A 23,942-nucleotide genomic window follows, 5' to 3' on the forward strand; every position below is an offset into this window, starting at 1 on the left:
GTCCCATGTGCCGCGGAGCGGCTGGGCCCGTGAGCCATGGCCAATGAGCCTGTGCGTCCGGAGCCTGTGCTCCGCAACGGGAGAGGCCGCAGCAGAGGGAGGCCCGCATACCACAAAAAAAAAAAAAAAAAAAACAAAAAAAACGACAAAGTGCAAAGCTGTGTTTGTCTGTTTCCATTTTATGTGTTGGAATAATTTAAGTAAAATAGGAATAATTTGTTGCTTAAAGATTTGCTAGAACTTTAAATAAAATCATCTATTCTGATGCTTATATTTACATAAAATTATTTTATTTGCCTGTGAAATTACTTAGCAACTCTTACCTTCTCCCCTCAGATCCTTGATATTCTGTGAAGTTGTGCCATTTTTATATTGTTTGTTCCCTGGTATTGCACAGTGTTCCCCTGGGGGTGTGAGTTCTCAAGTTTGGTGAGCAAGGCTCTGTTACTTCTTTGTTTCTATGGGAAAAAAATCATTCAGATTTCGCATGACTGAAACAGTCAGAATGATGCAATCCACTGAGTGTGAAGACTGTTGAAAAGACAGAAAAATTATGTTTTTGATTACTTCTCTCAGGTCAGATTAATAGCCTCTGGTATGATAATTAGCTTCTTTGTATTTTAAATTGACCAATTATTTTGTATTGGCTTCTAGTAGAGTGAAATTGTTTTATTAGTGTCAAATAGTATGCGTTTTCTTCTCCTTCAAGAAACATGGGTGTGGACTATGTATACCTACTGAGTCATAGATTCAGCAAGTAATTACATGTGTTTATGTGCCCTTATAACTAAGAATATGAAGTCTTGTGATATCTTTCTTATATATATTACTATAAAAACGATTGAAGTACATAGTAAAAGAATGTGTCTAGACCCTTAAAGGTTTTGAAAAGATTGTCAGAGGTAATTTACTCCAGGCCTCTCTTTTTACAGAAGAAGCCCTGAATTTTTTTTTTCTTCTTCTTCTTTCTTTGAAAGGTTTTGACTGGCTCTAAACCATACCAAATTGATGAAAGAAGTGAGACTAGAACCTAAGTTTTTAACTGTCCAGAGTGCTCTTTTCTCTCTTGTATTCTGCCATAAGTTGTGATGTGGTTTTTGAAAGAGTTGGGGAGGAGATGATATTTTTGAAGCCTTTTTTTTGGCTGTACGTGGGCCTCTCACTGCTGTGGCCTCTCCCTTTGCGGAGCACAGGCTCCGGACGCGCAGGCTCAGAGGCCATGGCTCACGGGCCCAGCCGCTCCGCGGCATGTGGGCTCTTCCCAGACAGGGGCACGAACCCGTATCCCCCGCATCAGCAGGTGGACTCTCAACCACTGCACCACCAGGGAAGCCCAGAGGAGATGATATTTTTGGTTCAGCAATTTCTTGAAATTATTTTTTCCCAGTTAATGTTTATTCATAGTTTAAAAAATTACGTTGGATAGGTTTATGGCTTTATTTCCTCTTGGGACATTGTGCTCTTACTTGCTGAACTCTAAATTACATTAAAGGGAATGTTAAGTGAATTTTAATGAATTGGTTAAGATATTGACTTGAAATTTTTAATTGGCTAATGCTTTATGTCATGACTCCTAATTCTAGCTTTTAGCTAGTCATTACTTTCCTGTTCTTACATTATGTTAGCCTCACAGGCCTTACTATTTCATACTATTTATTGGTAACTACAGGAAATCATAGTTCCCCTGCATTGGCAGGCGGACGCGCAACCACCGCGCCACCAGGGAAGCCCTGTTTAACTTTTTTAAGGGCATTGTTTCATCTAGTTTCATTCCCAAGTTACGTATTAGATAGCGATATAAAATTATCATATTTTCAGAAAGTTTGAGAGGGCAAGAAGATATGAAAAGGCCACCTCTGCTAAAGATTAGCCACTGTGCCTGGAGGATTAAGAGGAGCCCAGAGTCCAGGAAAATCCTTGTTTGGATTTTTCTTGACCCATTTTGGAATTAACTAGAGGTTTTTTTGTTTTGTTTTGTTTTTTTATATAACTAGAGTTCTTAACTGCAGTTCTGATAAAATCACATTGGGTCAGTAACTTGCCTTGACAATACTATATTATCTTCTTTATGTACTACTTGTTGCTTTTTAAATTTTAGTGAGCTGACATTTAACTATATCCAGTTTTTATTAAACTGTGAAATGAACTTTGCATTCAGTCACTATTTGCTTTTCTTAAAGCCTTTAGTATACTATATGGTTAGTAGCTTTGGTAAAAACCTCATTTGCAAGAGAAATTAGTGAGAAATTGTACAGTACAACAATTTGACTTTAAAACTAACCTTTTGTTTTCAAAGTTTTTCATGAGGCAAGCATTTTGTTGGATTTTAAGTCTCAGAAAGTTGTTTTTGCCCACTAGCTTTCTGTATAGAATGAAATAGGTTTTATGTATTTGGGCAGTTGTGCACTGTTACTGTACTTTTGTTTGTTTGGAATTTATTTTGGTATGGAAGTGTGAGGTGAGCATCCAACTTTACTTTTTTCTAGGTGGCTACTCTGCTGTTGCATCACTTCACAGATTGTAAATGGCACTTTATTTATTTTTTAAAAAATATTTATTTATTTATTTATTTGGTTGCTCCAGGTCTTATTTGAGGCACGCATGATCTAGTTCCCTGACCAGGGATCGAACCTGGGCCCCCTGCACTGGGAGTGTGGAGTCTTAACTGCTGAACCACCAGGGAAGTCCCTTCAATGGCACTTTAAATGTCTACATTTGGGGTATTTTTAGGGATTTCTACTCTGTTCCATTGATCTGTTGATGTGCCAGTACAGCACAGCTTTAAGTGTTGTATTTTGTAATAAGTATTTTAATATCTGATAGGCTATTCTCCCTTTATTATTTTCTTTGGAATTTTCTTGGCTATTGTTAATTGTTATTTCCATATGACCTTTAGAGTCAGCTTGTCTAGGTAAAAAAATGAAAACAGAAGACTCCAGTTTTCATTTGCATCATGCCGAATTAATATAGCAACTTAGGAAGAATTGATCTTAATGATGTTGTGTGTCCTAGCCAAGATTATCATATATTTTTCTGCAATTGTATAAGTCTTCTTTTGTGTCTCAGTAGCTTTAGTTTTTTTCCGTTACATCTTAGTTTATTCCTACTTCTTATCTCCTGTGGTATATCATGCTTCCTTTATACTTCTTATCTGGTCATTATATATATGAAGGGTATTTGTTTCAGAATATTCATTTGTAATTAAACACCTTTTTGTATTATATTTGTAATAGTTTTTCAGTTTGGGGGCTTCCTTGGGAAAGTCCATCTTCTGACTTTTTATACTGTTTACTTCTTTCATCTGATGTTAAATAAAGCAATTGTGATAATGGACATCTTTGTCTTGTTCCTGTGCTTAGTGGAATCTTTGTATAGTTTCTCCATTAGTCAGCATTCTCTGGCTTTGATATTGAGAGGGATGATTTTTGTTATTGTTTTAACCTTATGTTAAGGACATGGCTATATGATTTTTCTTCTTAGATCTATTAATATATGGTGAATTATATCAACAGATTCCTAATGTTGAACTATCCTGTATTCATGGAATAAATCCCACTTGGACATGATGTATTCCTATAATGTACTACTAAATTTGTGTTTTTTATTTTGAGGATTTTTTAATCTGTATTTATACATGAGATTTTTCTGTAGTTTTTTTCTTTTATGGCGTCATATTCTTACTTTAAAAAAATTAGAAACCTTCCTTTTCTTATGTTTTAGAACCAGGAAAATCTCATTGGACTAGGGTTTCTTTTGGGTGGCAAGAGCTCTTTGATAATTATTTTCTCTTTCCTCTTTGGTTATAGGTCTGGTTAACATTTCTGCCTCTTCTATGGTTAGTTTTGATAGTTAATATTTTTATAGAAGATAATCCATTTTATCCAGGTTCTCAAATGTATTTGACAGAAGGGGAACAAAACAATGACTTGGGATTATTTTCATTTCCTCCATTATTTTGTATACATATCCACCCCCCCCCTTTTAAAATTAAGTTAGCTGGATGGTTATAATTTTTCAAAGAACCAGCTCTTGGGTTTATTTATTAGTTGATCTGTTTTTCTGATTTTTTTTTTTTTTTTTTTTTTTTTTTTTTGCGATACATGCCTCTCACTGCTGTGGCCTCTTCCGTCGTGGAGCACAGGCTCCGGATACACAGGCTCAGCGGCCATGGCTCACGGGCCCAGCCGCTCTGCGGCATGTGGGATCCTCCAGGACCGGGGCACAAACCCGCGTCCCCTGCATCGGCAGGTGGACCCTCAACCACTGCGCCACCAGGGAAGCCCTGTTTTTCTGATTTTTAATTGATTATTTTCTGCTTATATCTTTGCTGTTTCCATTCTTGTGTTTTCTGTGGGTGTGGTTATTTATACCCTAAGTTCTCATGCTGTGAATTTTCCTCTGAGACTGCTGTGTGCTATAGATTTTACTGAGTACTGCTTTAGCTGCATGTTGTAGGTTCTCAAGTGTAGTACTTTCATTGTCATTATCTTTTTTTTCTTCTTTTGTGGTATGCGGGCCTCCCTCTGTTGTGGCCTCTCCCGTTGCGGAGCACAGGCTCCGGACGTGCAGGCCCAGTGGCCATGGCTCACGGGCCCAGCCGCTCTGCGGCATGTGGGACGCTCCCAGACCGGGGCGCGAACCCGGTTCCCCTGCATCGGCAGGCGGACGCGCAACCACTGCGCCACCAGGGAAGCCCTGTCATTATCTTTTGCATTTTATTTTTGGTTCCCTCTTTTTTTTTGGCTGTGCCATGCGTCTTGTGGGATCCTAGTTCCCTGACCAGGGATTGAACCTTGGGTCCCCAGAAGAGGAAGCGCAGAGTCCTAACCACTTGACTGCCAGGGAATTCCCTTTTGGTTCCTGCTTTGATCCATGAGTTCTGTAAGAGACAGTTTAGTAATTCAGGTAGTAGGACTTCTTTTGTTTTCTGATGTAATTAAATTATAATTTTTTGCCTTTTGACTATTGGCTGTGCTACTGTTGATTTTTGAAATTCATTGGAATTTTCTTTGTGGCCTAGTAATTACTCAGTTTTTTGTAATAAAGTAGAACACCTATTACACTTCCATGAAGTCTGTTACCTAGGACCATTTGTATGTTTTCAGGTATTCTTAGTGGTCTAGAAACCTCTGATTTATTCTTTTTTCTGTCTCTGAGATTACAACCTTTTACTAGTTACATACTATATTGTTTCTTTTTCTGTTTTGTTTTGTTTTGTTTTAACATGAAAATATCACTTCCTTTATTTTGGGTTCCCAAAGTCAAAAGTAAGATTAGAACTAATATTCAGTCTATCACAGATATACTATGCTCAGTGCAATAATGCACTAACAGTTAAAAAAAAAACCACTGCAATATTGTACATCTTTTCTGTGTTTTACATCATTTTTCCACAGCTATTGAAAATTCCAGCGTCAGTTTGAAACACAACCTACATGACAGGCTATAAATTGTTAATAGTTCTGCTTCTTTGGAAAAGCACTATTGTGGCATTTGCTCATTTTAGCAGACAGCACAAGGGGGAAAAAAATAAGAAAAAATAGTTCTCTTACCAGCGTTTGGGGTTTGTTTTCCCTCTGTTGCTCACTATATTTTTTTCTCCTTAATTACAAAGTATGTGTATGTATGTCAGTTGGTGGATATGTTCTCAATATAGGAAAGTTGGAAAGCAAATAGCATAAAAAGAAAAAACCAAAAGCCTCACCTGTAAACCCATCACCCAGATATAACCACCACTATGTCTTATCCTTATTTGTTTCCATATTCACATAGATATACTGCCCTCTTTTCCAAAATGGCAGGGTGTTTAACATATGGTTGCCAACTTTTTATTTTGCCAGTAAAGACATCTTTATTTTGTTTATTTATTTATTTATAAAGTAAATTTATTTATTGGGTCTTCGTTGCTGCACATGGGCTTTCTCTAGTTGTGGCGAGCGGGCTTCTCATTGCAGTGGCTTCTGTTGTCGCAAAGCACGGGCTCTAGGAGTGCAGGCTTCAGTAGTTGTGGCACATGGGCTCAGTAGTTGTGGCTTGCGGGGTTATTTGCTCTGTGGCATGTGGAATCTTCCCAGATCAGGGATCGAACCCGTGTCCCCTGCATTGGCAGGCAGATTCTTAACCACTGCACCACCAGGGATGTCCCTAAAGACATCTTTAAGACGTTACTGTGTAAATGATATCACTTAACCTGAATACTGAATATTTAATTTGGAAACATGAATATTTTTCCTTCATTTTATTATACCATTATAGATTTATGGTATGTTTAGAGTTGGCTGATTATTCAGTCTACTACCCTTATCTTACCCATGAAGAAACTGAGGCTCCAAAATGTCTCTTGGGACCTGAGAGAGAAGAAAGCTTTTTGTCAATGAGTATAGTATAGTCTAGTATTGACATTTTAATGGCATTTATGTGTGTGATTTTTTTTTCTTTTTTTTTTGGCCATGCCACATGGCTTTGACATTTTAATGGCATCTACATGTGTGATTTTTTTTTTTCTTTTTCTTTGACCATGCCACAGGGCTTGTGGGGTCTTGGCTCCCTGACCAGGGATTGAACCCGCACCCTTGGCAGTGAAAGCTCCGAGTCCCAACCACTGGACTATGCCAGGGAATTCCGTACACGTGTGATTTTTGTCATATATATGTTATATGGGTGTTAACTTGGTTTTCAGACTTGAAATTTGATGATTTCCAAAGCCATCTTTCTCTGTAAATTGGAGAATTTCCAGGATTAATTTGCATCTTGGGAAATTCCTGATTACAGCTCACATTGTTGTGTGTGATTGGGATAGCTTACTGAGTTGTTAAATTGCTGTTTTGTATTGGGAAGATGTTTGTAGTGTGTAATTTAATGATGATACGAGAAAGGGAAGAAAGAAAATTAGAACATTAATATTAAATTGCCCTTGGGCTTTCTCTTCCCCTTACGAAGCTGCCTGGGCCTTGCTAATATGTTTTCATTCTCCTGGTCTTCTACCCTTACTTCCTTTCCCCTACCCTCCTCACCTTTCCCTTTTTTCATTCCTTACTCTATCTCTTCTGCCTCTTGCATTCTAACTCCTTCTCTCCCTGCAGTTCTATTCTCTTTACCTATTTCCCCATCTCTCTGTGTTCTTAGATGTCTTTAATCAGTGATTCAAAATTTTAAGTTATCCGGTTTTCTTCCTGTAGCATTTGAACTAAAGTGGCACTGAACCAGCAAAATAAAACATTGCTTTTAATTCTTGGTTGCTTCAGGGAGTTCTACACTTTATTAGTGTAAAGTTTATGAATTAAAAATGTGTTATTAGTTCTGCTTTCTACTTTTCCTTTAACAGAAGCATTTATATTTATTTTAGCGGAAATTTATGATTGCTTAAGAATTTTTTTCTCATGTGAGCATTTGTAATTTTACATTTGGGGCAAATACTTTTTTTCAGTCTTGTTTTGTGTACATTTGTTACTTAGTAAAAGCAACTTGTAAAAACATTTTAAAACTTATACTTATTTCCCATCATTTATATGCTTTTAATGAACACTACGTGCCATCACAACCTATTTTCTGAATTTTCCATAATTTAATCCTTTTCATGATTGAACATTTAGATTATAGGAAAGTATTATAAAATAAGTATTTATAATTAAATAAAATATCAGAAGTTTATGTGGAAGCTTATACACACACATCACACACACACACACAAACACACACACACACACACATACACACATCACTTGATTTTGCTCAGATGTTCCAGGAAAAAAAAGTTGACCCTAAGTAGCTATTAAAATGCTTTTGATACTTCAGAGATAGTGAAGTGTTACTGCATAGCAGACATTAGAAAAATCTTTAAGTGACCAAATATGGATGGATTTCTCATTTTCTTATGGTTTGTGGAAAATATAATAGGAGTTGCGTTCAGTGATTTATTTTAATATTTAAAGAAAACCCCTAGATAATCTACATTTTATCAGCTCTATTGAGGCATAATTTTAAAGAATGTTCACCTGTTTTTTAGTAATAAGGGTTACCGTGTTTTAGTTTTCATTTATTAGTCTTTAAGAGAAATTTTGCTTTGTTGCTGATAATATGCATGTTTCTTTTTTAAATTTTATTTTATTATTTATTTTTGGTTGTGTTGGGTCTTCGTTGCTGCACATGGGCTTTCTCTAGTTGAGGTGAGTGGGGGCTACTCTTCGCTGTGGTGTGCATGCTTGTCATTGTGGTGGCTTCTTGTTGCGGAGCATGGGCTCTAGATGCGCAGGCTTCAGTAGTTGTGGCATACAGGCTTAGTTGCTCCTCAGCATGTGGGACCTTCCCAGACCAGGGATCGAACCCCCGTCCCCTGCATTGGTAGGCGGATTCTTAACCACTGCTCCACCAGGGAAGTCCCAACATGCATGTTTTAATGGGATAGGTTGTAGTTATTGATTTGCATTTCCCTGACTAGTGAAAAATGTGTTAAACATCTCATGTGCTTCTTAGTCATTTGTGTATCTTCTTTGGAGAATTGACTATTCAGATTCTTTAGCCAACTTTCTAATTGGATGTCTTTTTATTATTGAATTGTAGAGTTATTTATATATTCTAGATACAAGTCCCTTATCAGATAGATGATTTGCAAATATTTTCTGCCTTTCTGTGGGTTTTCTTTGGTTGAGGCTTTTTAAAAAAAGCCATTAAAAATTCATTTAAATTTGATTGATATATATACACTAATATGTGTTAAATGAATAATTACTAAGAACCTGCTATATAAAAAAAAACAAAATAAAATTCAAAACTCTTCGAGGGAAAAAAAAAATTCATTTAAATTTGGTGGGGCTTCCCTGGTGGTGCAGTGGTTGAGAGTCCGCCTGCCGATGCAGGGGACACGGGTTCGTGCCCCGGTCCGGGAAGATCCCACGTGCTGCGGAGCGGCTGGGCCCGTGAGCCACGGCCGCTGATCCTGCGCGTCTGGAGCCTGTGCTCCGCAACGGGAGAGGCCACAGCAGTGAGAGGCCCGCGTACTGCAAAAAAAAAAAAAAAAAAAAAAAAAAAAATTGATGGAACTTCTTTAAAACAGTCCTGATGTTAGCTTGTTCACAGAATTATTTATTAAATCAGATCCTCAAAAAAAAAAAAAAGAAATCAGAGCCTCTCCTAAGCCATTTACCTCTCAAAAACAGCTGCTTCTTCAAACAGCTGATATCCCACAATATCAATAACTATTAGGAACACAGAGATGAAAACACTAATTTCCTGCACCTGTCTGTGAGCATATTCCCAGGTCTCATTGCTGGATGCTTAGATTCTGCTTCTTTCAACAGAGATTTAGAAAAAATACATTTCTGGTCTGTGCCTCTGTGGGAAGATTGAGGCTGCCAAGAATCTTGCTTCTGGGTTTAAAGGTCTCCCTGTATTGTTGTGGTTTATGTAAATTATGATGACACTGAAGCCTGTAAGGGTCTATGAAATGTCTTCTGTACATAGAAGAAAGTTAAATCATTTTCAGTATGGTTTGTTGGTTCTTTGAAAATTGATGATCCATATACTTTAAAATTTTAACTCTCCATTAACTAGTAGAATATCAACCAGAATGTTTCATCCCAACATCATGCTGGAAAACTGAAACTTTTAAAGTAAAGCTTTTAAGAAATTATAAAATTAATACTTGTTTGCCATACAGTGTTCAGAAACTGTAGAAAAATTTTATGAATTATTCCCAGTGCTACCACTTAGAGGCAGCCACTTTAAATATGTTTAATATATTTCCTTCCGATGTTTTTCTTTTCACATATTAAAAAATATGGCTCGTTTCTTTTAAAACCTGTGAATGTTTACTTTTTCCATAATACTTTTTATCCTTAAAGGGGTTGAGCACAACCTTTGTCTTCTACTCAATGTTGTGGTTAAGTCCATAGCAGTTAACTAACCAGTAACTTTCTGTGACTAATGGAAATGGCACGGTAATTGTTCGCTGTTGACACTTTAAACTATACTTGAATGACATTTGCTGGCTGTTAGGCCTTAATATGGGGTCACCTACACTACCTACAATGTGGGGTCACTGGACGTCAGGACAAATATATATGCTCTTGCTACTGTTATAGTATGACATTCTAACCAATGTAGGACAGATAAGTTGGGATGTGAAATAAGCTACGGAAATGCCTCTGTGAAGTGGCCTTGGCAAAGTTAGAATCAAGAATGGGCTATTGGGGGGGCTTCCCTGGTGGCGCAGTGGTTGAGAATCTGCCTGCTAATGCAGGGGACACGGGTTCGAGCCCTGGTCTGGGAGGATCCCACATGCTGCGGAGCACCTAGACCCGTGAGCCACAACTACTGAGCCTGCGCGTCTGGAGCCTGTGCTCCGCAACAAGAGAGGCCGCTATAGTGAGAGGCCCGCGCACTGCGATGATGGCCCCCGCTTGCCCACTACTAGAGAAAGCCCTCGCACAGAAACGAAGACCCAACACAGCAAAAATAATAAATTAATTAATAAACTCCTACCCCCCCCCCCCCAAAAAAAGGGCTATTGGAAGTCGTTTGTTTTGTTTGTTTGGTAGCTGCTTTCCCCCCCCCCCACTAAAGAGAGTTAATTTATTATCCTTCAGATTGTAAAAATTAATGAATAAATTTCTCTTTTACCAATGACTGAAATTATTACTTATTTCACTCATAACAGCCATTATGAAAGTGAAAAAATGTCACTCATCTTTCTCTTTCCCTTCCTCTGTACCTAAATAATCATTCTTTAGTTTGCATACCTTATCAAATTCAGAGCTACTTTTTTTTTTTTGGTAACAGCTTTATTGATATAATTCATATCTCATACAATTCAACCATTTAAGAATACAATTCAATAGTGTTTAGTATATTCACAGAGTTTTGGGACTATCACCACAGTCAGTTTTAGAACATTTTCATCACCCCATAGAGAAATTTGGTTCCTGCTAGCCATGGTGACTGCATTGTAAAAACTGTTTTAGCCGTGCTCTTTGTGAAGTTTAAAAGGTATTTTACCAGTTAAAGACAGTGTTAAAATAATGTTAATTGAATTTGTAATTTTCAACTTGTGTTTCATTCTTTCTTTCTAAAGGAACCTAAGCTAAGAGAGAGCTAAACCGATTTTCTTGCACTTAAGATTTTTTTTTTGCTTTTAAATTGGGAAGAAATCCATTGTTAGAAACCATACTTCACTGTAGAAAACCCTTGTCATCAGGCAGAAAGCATACTAATAGAATTTGGTACAGCCATATAATGTTATTTTGAATTTTGGCATTTAAAAAATGAAACTTTATTCTACTAGTGGAGTAGCTTAAGATATTATTAGTGTTATTCAGTGATTCTATTTTACCTAATTTCAATGTGATGGGTATATATATACACTTTAAAAAAATTTGAAGGTATAGTTTACATATAGTAAAATTTACCCTGTTTTCAGTTCTGTGATTTGTGACAAATGCATGTAGTCCTGTAACCATTAGTGCAATCAAAAATAGACATTTCAATAACCTCAAAAAATTCCCACATTCCCTTTTATATAGTCAGTTCCTTCCCCCACTATTAGTGTCCAGTAGCTAGATTACTTTTTTGTTCTTGTAGTTTTGCCTATTCTGGAATATTGTAAATGGAATCCTATTCCATACATATATGTATGTAACCTTTTGAGTTTGGCTTCTTTCACTTACCATAATGCATTTGAGATTCATCCAAGTTGTTGTAGTGTATCAGCATATCACATACAGTCCACCCATTTAAAGTGTACAATCCAGTGGCTTTTAGTATATTCACAGAGTTGTGCAGTCATCACTATAATCACGTTTAGAACATTTTCATCACCCCAAAAAGAAACCCTGTATCTCTTAGCCATAATTTCCCCATCCCCCTGAGTTAATTTTTATATACGGTGCAAGGTTTGGATTGAGGTTTATTTTTTGCATACAAATGTCTGGCATCATTTGTTGAGAAGACTGTCCTTTCCCCTTTGAATTGCCTTGCACCTTTGTTGAAAATCAGTTAACTATATGCATATGGGTCTATTTCTTTTTTTTTTCACTGTCATTATTTTAATTTCATTTTGAAAAAAAATCCACTTGTTGCATATTTCACAGTACGCAGCTCTTCTGATCTACACATGTCTGGGTCAGTTTCACATGTCTGGGTCAGTTTGAGTTCTTTTCTCAGTGAAGTACAGCCTAAAGCACTTGAGTGGTTGGCCGTTACGGTACATCTTCGGGACATTTTTTTCATATGGGTCTATTTCTGTACTCTGTTCTGTTGGTCTGTGTGATATACTTATGCCATTTCCATACTGTCTTAATTACTCTAATAGTAAGTCTTGAAATTAGGTGGTAAGTTCTCCAGCTTTGTTGCGTTTTGGCTATTCTGTTTCCTTTGCCTTTACATGTAAATTTTAAAATCAACTTGTCAGTTTCTTAAAATCCTGTACAGATTTAATTATTTTGAATAATTTTCACATGATAGGTGCAATATACTTGCCTTCTTTAAAAAAAACTTACAGTGGAACATACAGGCATATCTCGGAGATATTGTGGGTTCAGTTCCAGACCACTGAAGTAAAACGAATATCACAATAAAGCAAGTCACGCAAGGTTTTTTGGTTGCCCAGTGCATGTAGAAGTTATGTTTACACTATACCATAGTCTATTAAGTGTGTAATAATAGCATCATCTAAAAAAACAATGTGCACGGGACTTCCCTGGTGGTCCAGTGGTTAAGAATCCATCTTCCAATGCAGGGGATGCACATTTGATCCCTGGTGGGGGGATTAAGATCCCATATGCTGGGTGGGGGGGTGGGCAACTAAGCCCAAGGGCCACAACTACCGAGCACGTGGGCCACAGCTACAGAGCTTGTGTGCCGCAACTACAGAGCCCACGAGCCACAGCTAGAGAGAAGCCTGCGTGCCACAACGAATTTCCCACGTGCTGCAACTAAAACCTGATGCAGCCAAAAAAAAAAGGTTATTGCTAAAAAATGTCATAACAATTATAATAGTAACATCGAAGGTCATTGATCACCATGACAAATATAATGAAAAAGTTTGAAATCTCCTGAGAATTACCTAAATGTGACACAGACACGAGGTGAGCAAATGCTGTTGGAAAGATGGCGCCTTAGACTTGCTCAATGTAAGGTGGAGCATACCTTCAATTTGCGCAGTAAAGTGAAGTGCAATAAAATGAGGTATGCCTGTAGATCATTTTAAGTATGATGCCTTGCATTGTACTGTAGGTAATACAGGCTAGTAGAGACCATACCATATATTTGTTATGCTTACGTCTTAGGTAAGTTAAAGGTCTAAACATCATATCAAGGGAAATAAACTTTTAGGTTGAAGATCTTAGATTATCTTTGCAAGAAAAGGACTTTGTACCTACTCATGTAAGGGCAAAGTGCAAAGATAATACTAAGCTAGATGTGTGGTTTTATGGGTTTTTCTTCCTTCCTGTTTTGGAATTTTTTTTTTTTGGCCACACCACACGGCTTGTGGGATCTCAGTTCCCTGACCAGGGATTAAACCCGGCCTGGCAGCCGAGTCCTAATCACTGGATTGCCAGGGAGTTCCCCTTTTTTGAAATTTTATACAAAATTAAAACAGTACAAAAGGTTGTATGTCATTGATTCCCTAATTCAGAAATGTCAGTCTTACAGTTATATTTGTCAGTAAAAGGTCTATATTTACATACTGAATAAAATGGGATATATAAAAAATCTTGACAGAACTACAAATATTGACATTAGTAGCTTACATCAGGAAGATAAATGTTTAGTAATTTTTTTTTGACAGTTTGTGTATAAATTGGTCAATGGCCAGTTTGCTGTTCTGTTTTTTTTTTCCAGAACATGAAGATTTCAGAAATGTTTTTTTTCTAGAAAAGTGGTTTCTCCCCTTTTCTTTCTTTTTTGAGACTTTGGGACTGAGAAGTTTGAGGTTTATGTCAGTCCTGGAACCTTTTAGTCTTCTGGTTTCTTTTTGTAGTCTCAGTTTTCTTTCTTTCTTTTTTTAAGCTATTTATTGATTGATTGGCTGCGTTGGGTCTTTGTTGCTGCCTGCGGCTTTCTCTAGTTGCAGCGGGCGGAAACTACCCTTAGTTGCAGTGCACGGGCTTCTCATTGCAGTGGCTTCTGTTGTTGAGGAGCACGGGCTCTAGGCACGAGGGCTTCAGTAGTTGCGGTGCGTGGGCTCAGTAGTTGTGCCGCACGAGCTCAGTAGTTGTGGCTCGCGGGCTCTAGAGCGCAGGCTCAGTAGTTGTGGTGCACGAGCTTAGTTGCTCCGCAGCATGTGGGATCTTCCCGGACCAGGGGTTGAACCCGCGTTCTCCGCATTGGCAGGCGGGTTCTTAACCACTGCGCAACCAGGGAAGTCCTCAGTTTTCTTATAATGGTTTGTTTATATCCCCTCTAGGCATAATGTGCCTAAGAAATATTTCTTTGTTTTTCAGGTTCTAAATGGCTTCTAAGAAGTTGGGTGCAGATTTTCATGGTAAGTGGACTGTTAGATATCATGGTTTAAGTTTTGATCTGATGAGAGAATTTGAAATCACATTAAGTAAGTGTCCCTTTTTGTTTATTTAAATGAGCGGCTTGAGGAAAGTAAAAGTTGTACAACAGTGTAGCATATTCATTCCATAGGACTTTACATAACTTTAATGTGAAGTTCAAATGGATAAACTTTAGAGTATCTCTGTATTTATTGTACTTGAAACTGCTGGAGGTAGATAGGGAGCCTGCCTATTTTTGTTGTTTTTCAGCAGTGTATTGAAGTAGTTACCATTCCTTTTCTTATTCTGGTCCATCTCTTCTCCATCAGGTGTGAAAAATTCTAAGCCTTTAGTTAACGTTTTATGATGTTTTGGTTTAGGTTTTCTCCCCCCATAAAAAGAAATGATTTACTACAAATAAGACATGATTAGCAGATCAATATATTACAGAAGTATCAGTAGTAGTAATTACAATTTTGCATTTGAAACTAATAGTTTATCATCTTTTTCTAACGTGTGACCTTCCAAAATGGAGTACATTAATAAACTTATATTATCTGCATTTGATAGGAATGGAGGTGCCTAAGAAGTTAAAATTAGACCCTCTTTTCGTACAAAGATAAGAATTAAACATCAGAAATATCCAGACAACACAATTATTTTAAAAGGGGTTTTAAAACTAATCTTCCATTTTAAAAATCATGTCATTGTAAGAATGATTTGTTAGACTGCGTGGCAACATGTATTGTTATGCTCTTCTGATCTACAAATGGTTACTTGATAGTATCACTTCTCTGAGTCAGGGTGGTGCAGCAGTTCCTTGGTTTTTAACTTGCTTGTATATTTTTATACAACAGCTTTCATATTTTGAACTGCCATTGTGCATATACTTACATACATTGTTTGCATATGTTTTGTTAAATTCTTTTGGAATTAAGTCATTCAGACTCTGGAATTTGCATTCTGTATAACCTGTCAGGCATCAGATCTTCAGGTAAGCTATCTCCTGTTGTTTAAGGATTATTACAGGGCTCTTTCAAAGTCTTCAAATGATATAGAGAGGCAGATCTGTAGTTGCCTCTGATCACTTTCTCAAGGGAAAAGAGAGGACAGAGCCAAGGAGAGAGGAAAGACCTAGGGAGAGAAAAGAGCAAAAATGAAAAAATTAAATTTATAATCTTACTTCAAAAGATATGTTTTCTATCTTGAATCTTTAGAAACTCCTTTTTGATTGGAGTGAAAATAAGTTGGACCCCAGTTTATATGTTCCAGCTCAACAATCCAGAGAGAAGATTATAATTCTGAAGTTACCTGATCAATGATGACTTATTTTTTTAGGGCTTCCTCCATCTCTTTACATTCCTAACCAAAATTTTATTGTTTAAATGAAATGCTCTACCTGAGTAAAATTTGAGAAGGATTTTCTCTTTCTCTCTTTGGCTGCTTCTGCTTTAATTTGCTGAGCTCCTACTTGAATTTCAGTGGCTTTAGTTGGGCTGTTAGAATAACGAATCTTATTTTTAGATATCATGTAGTTTAAGGAATAGAAATGAAAGGGAATAGATGGAGAATATTTAATAGGCAATCTTGTAGGCATCTGAATTTAGGAAATCAAATTCAGCCTGGCTTTACAAGGCTGAAATTAGAAAGCCAGGAAACTGAGGCTACTACTCCCTCCATCTTTCACTGCTTTTCTCCACAGATGTGCTCTGTTATTCTTCTGTTTATAGACTTGCTTTCTTGGCCTACTTGTATAGAGTGCACAGGGCCAAAAATGGCCACCCCAGTTATGGAGCTTCTTGCTACTTGATCATATAGTGGCTAGCATCATATAGCTGAAGTTTTTGTATCTTTTGGTCAAGGGAGTATCTGACTGGAACATTTTAGTTTATGAGCCTCTGGGTTGGTTCCCCCTAAGTTAGGTATTATCTGACTCGGGGTTAGAGAGACAGAGAGAGAGAGAGAGAGAGAGAGAGTGTGTGTGTGTGTGTAATTCTAGGGCACTTGGGGTGTGGACAGGGAGGTGACAATTGCTCTCATGACTGGATATGAAAATGCTTTTTTTTTCTATTTAAATACTTGGGCTGACTATATCATATGCTGTGCTGTCTTAGGACTAGTATTTGATTTTTTCAAGTTCATTCTTTTCAATTGAGGTTGAACTTCTTCCACTGTGATTAATAACCACATACCCCTAAATAATAGAATAAGAAATACAGTTACTTTTCAAAGGCCTTTAAAAATATTGTCCTTATGTCATGCAAATTGCAAACCTTTGGCTCAGTTTAAAGCACTCCTTTCCGAATGTCAATTCTCTTTAATTTTTGACTCATTTTCCACTTGTTTAATCTAAGAAAAGTGTTATTTTCCAGAAGTGACTTTTAAAGGATTTTTTAAAATGTTTCAACGAACAGATAAGTTACTCTTTTAATATCTGGAAAAATGCCCTGATATTCTAATTTGGGAAAAAAAATAAGTCTCTGTAATTGGACTTAATAAAACTAAACTCCCTCCTTTGAAACACCAAGCTGTCATATTTATGACCATTTAGCTAACTTCTGGAAGGGTTTATTTTTCTCTTGGTTTAATTTCTACTAAGCTATTGAAATACTTTTTCTACTGAGTGATAGAAAAAGGTGTTTTATTTTAGATTGTTTTATTTCTTATTTTTATTATTGTTTTTTAATTTTTGGGCCACACTGTGCGGCATATGGGATCTTAGTTCCCCGACCAGGGATCCAACCCATGCCCCCTGCAGTGGAAGTGTGGAGTCTTAACCATTGTACTGCTGGGGAAATCCCAATCTGTTATTGCTTTTTAAGTACAGAGTAATGTAGAGAAGTCAGCCATCATTTAATCATTGTTCTCCTGTATGTCATATGCTGCCCATGCCCCTTCTTTTAAGACTTTGTTTTGTTTGCAACGTTTTAAATATGATGTGCCTTGGTTTGATTTTCTATGTATTTATCCTGCTTGGAGTTAGCTAAACTTCTTGGATCTGTGAGTTGATGTCTTTTACTACTTTTGAAAATTTGCAGCCATAATCTCTTCTCACATTTCTTTTGCTCCATGTCTCTCTCTTATCCTTTTGAGACTCTAATCACATATGCATAGGCTGTTTGATATTGTCCCAGAGATCTCTTAAGGCTCTGTTCCATTTTTTTTTCTTTTTTTTCTCTTTGTGTTTCAATTCTTTTAATTTCTTTTGACTTAATTTCAAGTTCTTTGATTCTTTCCTCTTCTGAGTATTGTCTTCTGATTAGCATAGCCTGGCTTATGAACTACCAAAAATTTTTTTCTATGATACGGCATTTTTCATTTTTAGTGTTTCCATTTGTCTATTTCCATCTCTGTTGAAATTCCCCATCTGCTCACACATGTTCACCTATTCCATTAGATCCTTTAACATACTTATTATAGTTATTTTAAAGTTCTCTGATAATTCCAGTATCTTGGCTATCCCTGAATTTGGGTCTGATGACTGTTTCTTCTCTTGATGATGGATCACATTTTCTTCCTTTTTTGTGTGTCTTTTTTAAAATTTAATGCCAGATACTGCATATTAAAAAGCTGATTTTGTAGGTTATCTTGTTTTTTGTTAGGACACGAATAACATTTTCTTTTGACTTCACATCCTGTATTGATATCTGTATAATTGTGTGTGTGTGTGTGTGTGTGTGTGTGTGTGTATATATGCGTGTGTCTCTATTTAACTATCTATTGATGTAATTTTGCAAGTGTTACCTGACTTACAGCTTTAAGGTAATGATACTTAGTCATGGAATTGCAATTTTCAGTTTAATTTTAAAGTTTGATCTGTTTTATTATTCTTTTTCAAAAATCTCAATTTGAACGCACAGTAAAATCTGAATTAAGCATAATCCAGTTGCTACCCTCTATTAGGAATTTCTCTCCCCACATGGAATTCCCTTTTTTCAGAAAAACAGGCAGGTCACAAGATCATAAACATTATCAGCAATTTAGAAAGAAAGGAAACAGAATGAAACCTTCCCAGAATTTATCCTGAGTCATTACACGTTCAGCCCAGTTCCTTCCACCATAGCATAATGGCGAGCAGTGTGTAGAACCTGACCTCAGGGAACTGCCACAGCCATCAGAGGTGTACTTTCTTTTTCTAAATGGAACTGAGGAAAATGGGCTCAGACATCTTAGAAAGATTTTCAATAATAAAGACTGAAACTAAAAGGTACTTGGGGGTGAGCCAGAAGATTGTTAACCACAATGCTTAATTCTCTGGGCCATGTGGTTGAGTTTTTATTGAATCTATTTAAAAAATAAAATGTATTGAGAAATAAGAGAAATTGATGTCTTTAAATAGATATTCTGATATATTGGATAAAAATGAATAGTTCCTAAGGCATAGTTGGTTTTATTTGCAAAAATGTTCTTTTTAATCCTCATGGCAACATCATTCATTGTACTTATGGTAGTCTCTGGCCATCATTCAAAAAGTTGCTTTTCTTGTTGCTATCTCTTAAATGCCTTTTGCCCTTTAGCCCTACCCCCTCCTCCCAATAATCACAAAACTGTTTACTCATTCCCGGTTAACAGAGCTTAAAGGTGGAAGGGGGAAGGTTAGAAGATGTGCCAAGTCACCTTGGCATTGGCTTTGTTAGTGAAATGAAACTGCTTTCTAAAGCAATTACCTGTAATTGGTGCTAATGAAGGGAAATAGCAGTTGTTTCAAGGTGTTCTACTTGATCTGGTCTGTCTCTAAGCCAGGGCCTAGTTTCATTTATAGAATATAAATTGTCAGTGTATACAACACTGTCATAGTTTCCTAACCGAAAGGTAGGCAAGGAAACTGAACACCCTTCTTGAAAGATATTATCATTTGGCTCAGATATCTCAAGTATAGTACTTTTTAACAGATGGTTTTCCCCCCTCAACTCCCCATTACCAATCTATAATAGAAGTATTCATTTAAGAAAATTTTGTTAGTATTAATGTGGATAGGTTTTTTTAGATTTGTATATCATATATGCATATAAGTATTATTTTAGATAGGATTTTTCTAATATGTGTGTGTCATATAATTAACCTACTTTGAATGTATACTTAAAATTTTCTTAAACAGAAGACTTAATTTTGTGATTATTAACTTGACTGTAAATCTTTCCAATGCTTCTTAGAAAATGCTAGTTCCAGCTTTGTTTCCAGTTAATCAGGGCACTAGCCAAAGTTAGACTCTAACTTTCAGTAACTTTTGAGCACCTGTTTCCATGGAAGACAGATAAAAGTTCTCTACAATTAAAAAGAGCGTTGCTTTTGATCTCTATAATATAAAGCATTTTATAAGTGGCAGAAGGTTTTAGTGTTATAACCAGAGTTTTGTTGGCAAGCTGTGATGGTACCTGATACTTTTTTTTGGTACCTCTGGTACATTTTTGTGACTTTCTGCAGAACCTTAGAAATGTGCTTACACTTGCATGAGTACTCTGTTAAAACATTTTCAGGACTAGCTTTGCCATTTTAGGTAAATCATTTTGAATTTTAATAAATACTAATTGAATGTGAGTTAGTGTGAGAGTTAAATACAAGAGAAGTATAAGACCATGTCTTCTTTATTTATTCTCATTGAGCAAATCTCATCTGCTGGATGTTATGCTGAGCTTGGGGGTGTGTGGATAGGAATTTGATCAAATCCTTGATCAAAGTCTCTGGTGCAGGGTGGGGGGTAGTATAAGGAAACAAACTATTAACAATACAGAATGGTAAGACCTTTTCTGAGATTGAGAAGGGAGTTGTTCTTAAGCTCATTCTTAAAGGACAAGACATAATTAAGTAAATAAGGGTGGGAATGTGACAGGCATTGCCAGCTGAGAGAACACTTACAAAGGTATGACCAACTTGGAAACTTTCCTAGAGTGTTAACAGTTATGGTTATGCCTCAGAAAAATTATTAAATTGAACACAGTTGTGGATTTAATTTGCTAGCTGAGTGAGAGAGAGTTAAAATGTTTTAATTCTAGCTAGAAGTTATATGGGAAAGAGGTAGATGCCCTTCCCACAAGAGTGGGAGAGGGGGCCTATTCTTCTTTCTTTTGGAGGGTTTCCGGTATATCAGAGCAATATCTACCTTGGGAAATGGGAATGATGACAAGATTACAAATATATCTTGACCTTGCTTGATAAGTCTTGAAATCTACAGAGTTCTTAGAAGGAAGAGAAATCTCTTTATGGAAGAGGTGTAATTGTCTTATTCTGTCCATGAGCACTCAAGAAAATATACTAGTGTGAGACCCAGAAGTAAGCCTTATTTTACTAGCTGATAATATTCAAAAAGCAAAATTTATTTTATGAACTATGTTTCATTCTCCCTGATGCTTCTGCCAGTTAACCCCAAACCTGGTCCAGAAAAGAAATCATGATCTGATTTGGAGTGTATACCTAGTGAGAGTCACATACAAGAACCACTCATTTTTGTCCGACCCTATAAATCGATGATAATGTCCCTATCTTTCTGTATTATGCATCTGTGATGGGCAGAGAACATTTAGGGAGTTAAAGCAGTTCAGTTGTGTATGGTTTGTGTCTCCTGATAATCCTGGTCTGATTCCCATGGTCTTGTTTGGTTTTCCTTTTTTTCGTAAGTGCTGTACTTCTTAAATATTTCCATATCTCCAGAATATAGCTTAAAAAAATCTAGAGTAGTTCTTTGTATTAATTAAAAAATGATTCTTAATAAAGAAATCCTAATCAAGGAGGTTCTTTTGTGAAGATTCAATCATCAGTTCATCAGTATTTAATAAGTGCCTAATATGTACCAGGAAGTGCTGAGATTTTGAGACTACATCAGTGAATAAAACAGACTTAAATACTTACCTGCAGGGAGTTTATATTCCACTGGGCAAGACAGACAATAAATATAATTAAAAGGCAAATTACATATATGTTACAAGGTAATAAGTGCTATGGAGAAAAGATAGATGATAATGTGGGATTACTGCGGTGAGGGTGTGGTAGTAATTTTAAATAGGGTGGTCAAGGGTAAGCCTCACTTAGAAAGTGCCATTTGAGCAAAGACTTGAAGGAAGTGAAGGAGTAAGCCATGTGAATATCTGAGGGAAGAACATTCCAGATAGAGGAAGCAGCCAGTGCAGAATTTTTGAAGTAGTTTTGACCATGTCATGGTTGAGGAACAGAGGATCACTGTGACTTAGTTCAGTGAGCCAGGAATTGAGGGCAAGAGAGGTAATGGGCGTTCGGGAGGACTTTTAGGCTATTATGAGTACTTTGGCTTTTACACTAAGTATAATTGAATATAAACCCTAATAAGATCAAGTAACCTCAAATAGGAGTTCCTTATTAGAGATCTAGGGTCAGGAGAAGGTAAGCAGTCAGAGAAGGAACTCTGTAACTTCTAGTCTTAGCTTAGGATAGCATAAATTAATGTTGTATCCTAGATGTAAGATTATACCAAAACAAATAATAAGTTCTTTGCTGATATTTTGTACTTTATTTTTGATTGTAGGGACTTTCAGTTACCTTGATGATGTCCCATTTAAGATAGGAGACAAATTCAAAACACCAGCTAAAGTTGGTCTACCTATTGGCTTCTCCTTGCCTGATTGTTTGCAGGTTGTCAGAGAAGTACAGGTAAGTGGTAATTTTTAGTTAAAGTTTAGTACATTTAACATTTTAAGGAGTAAGAATTTGCTGTATAGTGAAATAGAAAAAAAAATTCTCCTGTCTCTTATTTGTGTTTCTGATAGCTCCTGTTATCGCTTGGCTCACATTGTCTCTCTCACTCACACACAGGCGTGCGTACACACACGCACATTTATATATGTTTATATATCTGTTACAGATCTTGTGTAATCTGATAGATTGTATGTTCCTGGGATTCTGTGCCTTGTCCAAAACAAATCCCCATTGCTCATCTGACTTGCTTCTTCCCCTCTTTCCTTCTCTCTATTGATGTCCTCATTACCTTCTTGGTCACTCAAGTTACATAGTATTTTCTCTCTGCTGTGTCTTCCCTTTGCCATTCAGTTTATCCTTACCTTATTTTTTCACCTGGGCTATTTCAGTAGCCTCTTTAATGGGCTCCTCTGCTTACAGCGTTTTCCTTCTATTTTTCATATTGTTTCTAGAATAATATTCCTGAATTTAAAAACTTACAGTGATTCGCCAACCCTTACTGAATCAAGTCTAGACATAAGGTTATGGTCGAGTACCTTAGCTCATCATCTCCTCTATATGCCCTCCAAACCAGGATACTATAGCAATTTGTCAAATGTACTGTGTGTATTACCTGTCTGTACTATGCTTTTCTCGTGAGTTGTTATCCCCACTTGAAATATTCTTCTCTTTCTCACCATACTAAAAGCTGTCTGCTTGTTAAAAATTTATCTATTCTAGACTGCGCTTAAATGCCGTCTGCTCAATAGCTTCTTTTTCAACCCCCTTACATCTTTAAAGCTCAGTTATATATAAATATAAAATTACATCTTGAAAGCAGCAAATAGCCCCATGTTATGTGACTTCCTACACACTTATTGACTGCCTGCTTTTTTTTTTTTTTTTTAAATTTATTTATTTATTTATTTATTTTTGTGTGGTATGCGGGCCTCCCTCTGTTGTGGCCTCTCCCGTTGCGGAGCACAGGCTCCGGACGCGCAGGCTCATTGGCCATGGCTCACGGGCCCAGCCGCTCCGCGGCATGTGGGATCTTCCCAGACTGGGGCGCGAACCCGGTTCCCCTGCATCGGCAGGCGGACGCGCAACCACTGCGCCACCAGGGAAGCCCGACTGCCTGCTTTTGAGTGATGCTCTGCTAGGGCTGAGGATAGAGATAAATGCCTTAATCACTTTCCTCAAGGAGCTTACAGTTTAGAGGAGTTACATGGAAAAACAGAAAGGTACGCAACTCACCCAAACACTTCTTCCTGTGACTCTAGATTTCTTTGCCAAGAAGTTGTATTTTTAAAAGGGGGATTTACTAAGGCATTACCATGTTACTCCTCTAAAATGTATCCTTTGAAAAAAAAAAATTGGGAATTCCCTTGTAGTCCAGTGGAAAGGATGCCGTGTTTTCACTGCCAAGGGCCCGGGTTCGATCCCTGGTCGGGGAACTAAGATCCCACAAGCCACGCAGCGTGGCCAAAAAAAAAAAAAATTAAAAAAAAAATAATAATAAAAAATAAAATAAAATGTATTCTTTGTTTTACCTTCCAGTCTTTTTTAGGGAATAATCGTAGTGGGAGAACTTCAGTTACATTTTTTAAATAAAAGTTTTATTGATATAATTCACATACCACAAAATTTTCCCTTTTAAGGTATGCAAATAAATTTTTTTTAGTATATTCAGAGTTGCATAACTATCATTACCATCTCATTCCAGAATATTTTCATCACCCTGAAAAGAGACCCAGTGTCCATTAGCAGTCACTCCCTATTTTCCCCTTCCCCCAGCCCCTGGCAACCGCTAAATCTACTTTC

The 23,942-nt window shown here is 36.9% G+C and overlaps 1 protein-coding gene across 2 annotated transcripts in view; it reads left to right on the top strand.

Moving 5' to 3' along the window:
- UBAP1 (ubiquitin associated protein 1) overlaps nucleotides 1-23,942 on the top strand; it is a 55,281-nt gene that overhangs the window by 16,761 nt on the left and 14,578 nt on the right. For both annotated transcript variants that reach the window (XM_007100739.3, XM_007100740.4), the window contains exons 2-3: nucleotides 14,439-14,479; nucleotides 21,973-22,097. In XM_007100739.3, the coding sequence (XP_007100801.1) occupies nucleotides 14,446-14,479; nucleotides 21,973-22,097 (159 nt within the window). In that variant the 5' untranslated portion in view covers nucleotides 14,439-14,445. The remainder of the gene's footprint in view (nucleotides 1-14,438; nucleotides 14,480-21,972; nucleotides 22,098-23,942) is intronic.

The sequence above is a fragment of the Physeter macrocephalus genome, chromosome 9 (assembly GCF_002837175.3).
Source record: "Physeter macrocephalus isolate SW-GA chromosome 9, ASM283717v5, whole genome shotgun sequence".
NCBI classification, from domain to species: Eukaryota; Metazoa; Chordata; class Mammalia; order Artiodactyla; family Physeteridae; genus Physeter; species Physeter macrocephalus.